Source organism: Anneissia japonica, unplaced genomic scaffold (assembly GCF_011630105.1).
Source record: "Anneissia japonica isolate Jap-2015-1 unplaced genomic scaffold, ASM1163010v1 scaffold9668_len1562885_cov226, whole genome shotgun sequence".
NCBI classification, from domain to species: domain Eukaryota; kingdom Metazoa; phylum Echinodermata; class Crinoidea; order Comatulida; family Comatulidae; genus Anneissia; species Anneissia japonica.
The window spans coordinates 471,899-477,248 of NW_022711326.1; the positions used below are offsets into that span (position 1 = coordinate 471,899).

General features: G+C 40.8%; 1 protein-coding gene across 1 annotated transcript in view; it reads right to left on the reverse strand.

The window, feature by feature from the left end:
* LOC117107356 (NPC intracellular cholesterol transporter 2-like) overlaps positions 1-4,902 on the reverse strand; it is a 9,766-nt gene extending 4,864 nt beyond the window's left edge. The window contains exon 1 of the mRNA XM_033249007.1: positions 4,746-4,902. Within this exon, the coding sequence (XP_033104898.1) occupies positions 4,746-4,830 (85 nt within the window). The 5' untranslated portion in view covers positions 4,831-4,902. The remainder of the gene's footprint in view (positions 1-4,745) is intronic.
* Between the last annotated feature and the right edge of the window lie 448 nt (positions 4,903-5,350).

The window sequence follows — 5,350 nt, forward strand, 5'->3', positions numbered from 1 at the left end:
GATCTCGATGATCAGTTGAGGGACGCTAATTCGCAAAATATGGTGAGTTTTAACTACTTGTTTTTCTTTGGGGGTGCGCCCCCTTCCCACGCCCGTCCTCTAGATACTTTACTGGAAAATGTACGGTACCTTTAGATGGCCGGAAATGACACTTTTATATAGTAAAATTCATCATCACACCATCATGTCTAGATGAAGCACAGCAAATTTCTCATGATTTTTAATCAGGTATGTTCGGCAACCACAGAGATCTAATTATTATGAGTGATGTACCGTACCATAGAAAAAAAACTAAAGAAACACTTTCTTTGATGTATTTAATTTATTTGACCTACCTCAAAGCTGTGTGGCCACATTCACCCCAGCCCCACCATGGTTGGGGCTGAGGTGAGCAAATTTAAAGAAATAGTACCTCTAAATGGCCGGAAATGACACAAAATTCTTGATCATCACCAACATTATATAGTCAAAATGAAGCGCCAACAAATTCTTATTATCTTTCATCAGCTATTTTCGGCAACCACAGGGATCTAATGTGAGATGTACGGTACCATAGAAAATAGAAAAACATGTCTTTGATGTATTTATATTACATACTTCAAAAGTGTGGAGTCCACACGCATCTCAGCTCCACCACAGTTGTGGCTGAGGTGGTAAAATTTGGGGACATAGATTGCCGGATATGACAATTTTATATGTAGAATTCATTATTATTCATCTAATTAATCATGTGGACCCCAGAAGGCAGGCAAATAAGAGGAAGGCCAATAACCACCTGGAGAAGAACAACTGAAAAAGAAAGAAATGAATTTGGATGGAGAACCTGGGGTGAAGCTTCAGTACGGTAGTGGCCAGAGACAGGAAATGGAAAAACATTAGGCCTACTCAACAAAGCTTCAATCTCCACAGTTAGGAGAAAGGAGCGGTAAGGTAAGGTAATTACCGTGCTCGCGCGAATAAGCGCCCCGTTTGAATAAGCGCCCTTCCTAACGTAAAAATGTCCTTAAGCGCCCCGTTTGAATAAGCGCCCACTTCTAATTTGAATAAGCGCCCCTCAATAATTTTTATAAATAATTAAAAATCTTAAAAAAATAATTAAGATCTTTTTAACAAGTCAATAACTGTGGTTGTTGGCATGATTTGAGCTGCAGAGTGGAAACACATTCTTCATAGGTCAATATCAAAAATGAGGATATTTCTCTTGGACTGATGAGAGCTCCGATCCCTGGACAGACAGTATATTTCCAACTTTACTCTTTTTACATGTCTATGCCTAGTTCTACTCCTCTTTTTCTTTTCTCGACCCTTAGCACATTCTCATATAAGTTTCAAGAAAAAATACAATGATCCTGCTAATCTCAATCGGCCGATGGCCAACAAGCTAACCACTACCCACCACCACTATTGCATCTATTTTGCTATTATGACATTCACGCATTCTTGTCATGAGCCATGTTCTCTGGACGATTATCTTTTCCGCCTAACTACAGTACCATTCGTAATGTCCTTAAATAATTTTTTTTTTTCATTCAAAAAGAACCCCTCGATTTTCATCTATTTCTATAAGCGCCTCCTCAATTTCCACTCTATTTTCACAAGCGCCCCGTTCGAATAAGTGCCCCGTTTGAATAAGCGCCCCCTGAGAAAGTGCAAAAACCGGTCCCGCTTGGATAAAATTGGTCCGTGTCAGCCTGGCCACTTCATTTGTAACTCGTCTGCTGCTAGTAGGGTATGATTGTATCTCCCGTGGAGTGGCTGAGAAATTATGCTTCTCCCACACTTGCAAAGTCTTTTGCAGTGACAGAATGATTCGTTAAGCTTTTGAGGAAGTGTTTTATCAAACCACCAGATACTGGTAATGCATTTCCTAGGCGATACACACACAGCGTGCATCATTTTCGGCGGCCGTGGTTAGGCCTACGTTTGGGCCTAAAATTAAACACAAGACTGATTTATTAGTTTTAAAGATTCCGTATTATTGTGTGGGGTATTGGGTCATACAATAGATGTTTTAATACATGAAATAAAGGGGTAAGCATTCTCAGAATTGAATGCAGTACTTTGTCGCGGAGCATACACAACCAAAACAAAACAAGGTAAAAAAATGAACTACAGCGGACCAACACGATTTAAGACCACATCGTATAAACTTCTTTCGTACTTTCACACCAAAGGGTTTACAGTGACTGGGCGAAGCTTTACTTAATTTTCACCAGTGATTTTCATCCTATGATTTCACACATAAATAACGAATGAAAACATATTAGGCTATATAATAAGAGATAAGATATTTATCTATCATTTGATTACAAAAAAATATGAACAACGTTATAAAAATACAAGTTATAACTATTAAATAGACGCCGGACCAATTTTGGCTTATGTGGACTATTTGGCAGGTAATTTTAAAGCCAAAAACGGTCCAGCGGACCGATTTTGGCCCCTGACCAAATTTTTCCTGACAGGCCTACCGCGCTCTTCTGTTAAAACCTAAGTCATTTATGCAGTTTATTTCAACAATTTTCAGGCATATGTTCTTGATTACCGAAAATTGAGGGGACCAACCCTTTCCCTTAAAAATATGTGGGGGGGGGGGGGGGGGACATGTTCCACTTTCCCAGTGATCTGTGCCCATGGGTCCGTGAAGAGTCCCACATCACCTCAGCGCCATCATGGTTGAGGCTGAGGTGCGAAGATTTTGAGAATATCGAGCTCTGGGTGCCAGGAAATTGCACTCTCATAATTTACCAATTATTCATGTCAACAATATAATACAACAATTATTTTTCTTAATAGAATTTAGTGGGTGCAACCGCACCCTCTGCTCCCCCCCCCCCCGCATCCGCCCCATCTTGCCTGGCCTACACACACCTATTATGAGGCATTAGACAAGTACGTGCGATAGGAATTTCCTCCTTTGTGAGATGAGATCAGCCAGACGTTTTCTACATCAATATACAGTAGTGTTGAGCTAGCTTATTTATTGCTGCGAAGCAGCCAATTCATATTCTTGACAGCAATTTGACCTCTGAAAGGTCATTGTTAGTCCAAAAAAATGGCCTAAGACAACTGAAAAGCGGAGTTTCCTTCTTTCGTTCTGCCGGGTAAAATCAATTACTTTAGGCGACGTTTGTAGACTAACCTACTCGTACCAACGTCCGCATGTCGCGACGCTGGTATTCAGCGTTTTTACTATATTTCTAGGTTTCCTATTTCTACGTTTAATCGGCTCATGTCTCAGCCACAATATTTTGAGGCCAATATTATTTACGAACCCAGTTAAACTTATTTACTAGCCTATTTCAACGTGCTAATTATTACATTTAGGCGACGCTTGTTGTAGACTGGCATAGTGTTTTCATTTTATACACATGCGCAGATCGATTCGCCAGCAGCGAGTCATCGCCAGCAGCAGCGAGTCGCCAGCAGAGAGATGTCACTGCAGCAAAACACTATTGTACACGGTACCAACGCTCTAGATGTGTATAAGAGACAGGTACCAACGCTGTTCTAATATAGACAATGGGTCGTGCTCATATTATTTGTTATATTTTTATTATTCATTATTTTTACTTGACTCGCATAAATAATTTTGTTCGAAGAACATTTTATGCAATTGTACTTCGCAGCACTTCACTTGCAATTTTCAATTTCTAGTTTATTATTTATTTGTTATTTATACTGGGTTTCCTCTTCAGTTACAAATTACTGCTCTCCCAGAGGGCCCAGTACACATAGAACAGTCCACGACACACAAGACAAACATACACACATGATGCTTTACACAAACTAAATCTCAACATGAGGTTTAGAGAGTGGAGTTGTTTTGGTCGTGAGAAAAAGCAAACATCTTAACCACCAAGCTATTGGTGGTTAAGATCCATAGGCTCAGAGATTGCGTCATAGGGAAATCCCCTGTTTGGTGCGCATTTATACCCGCTCATAAAACCCAGCGGCCTGTTTATAAATAGTTGATAACCGATTGTAATTTGAATTCATCATAAAAATATTCAATAAATAAAATTTAAAAATAAATAAATAAAAAAACCCGGGTTTTCGTAAGGCTTGTTATCGTTCTGTATGTATTTTGTATTATAAAGATATGAATTTGCGTCAGGAAACATCATAAGTGATGTTTTGCCCTACCCTTTTCGTTCGATTCCCACCCGAATCACTTGCGAATTTTTTCGCTAATATTTGGGGACGTACTGAGTATTCGGTACGATAAAACGTCAGGTAGGGCAAAACATCACTACTATTTTGTATTATGTTATCTGGAAATTAATAGGCTTACTGAACGTAATTAAAGAACTAAAATGAAAGTTCATAGGTCAGTTACCAGACAAGGCCTCTTAGTTTTCCAGATTGTCTTTGTTAACAACAATAAACAGGCCCGTAGCCAGGTTCTTCCAAGGGGGGGGGGGGGTGGAGGGGGGGGGGGGGGGTTTCTGGGCGGGAGGTCCACGGTCGAAGCCCCGGTGGGGTCGGCGAAACCCCCAAAAGCAAAGGGATTTTTGTGCTTTATGGGTCTGAATAATGCTATAAAAGCATATGTTTGAAAAGGTCTTTGTCTGGGTGTGTCTGCAGTGCATTAGTTGGGTTGGAGGACTTATTTGGGAAATTTGAAGAGGGGGTTCGCCAGAAAAGAGGGGGATTTGCTAGAAAAGGGAGGGGGGCTCTCCCGAACCATAAAACCCCCCTGGATACGGGCCTGATAAAGATAGTCGACGTGAACCTGTATTTACCTGGACAATTCTTGAACTTCACTGATTTTGAATACACACAAGACAACAAAAGCGCAACCAGCGTAATTTCATGAAGAAAATGCATGTTGTTTGAGTACAATGTTCTCTTCTCCGGGCTTTATAGGTATGGAAGAAGAGTATAGGCTAATAGTCCGTCAAGAAAATCAAGTCAACTGGTATTTTTCTCAGCATACATACAGTTCCTGGTCTATACCGAGGCTCCTCTCAATCACGTCATATCACGAGATTTAAATGTCTTTTGCAGCTGGTTTAACAATCATAAGCGCAAGTGCGCCACCTAGGGCTGACATCGCAAATTGTTGGCGTGATTCGTGATTATAACCATGTCATCAATTGCTACTTCTCGCATTATTAGCAGGGGCGGATCAAGAGATGTCCGAAAGAGGGTGAGGATGGGCGCAAAAGGGGGAAAAAGTTGAGACCGATCAAGATAATACCGCCCTAGGGGTCCGGGGGCATGCCCCCGCGATTTTTTTTAGACACCCGAAAATAACCTCTGGGGCGCTTTTGGACGATCAATTTTTTTCCTTTTTTTCTGTCTGTTTTATTTTACTTTCCAAAAGAGGGATAGGGCCGGCCCTGTC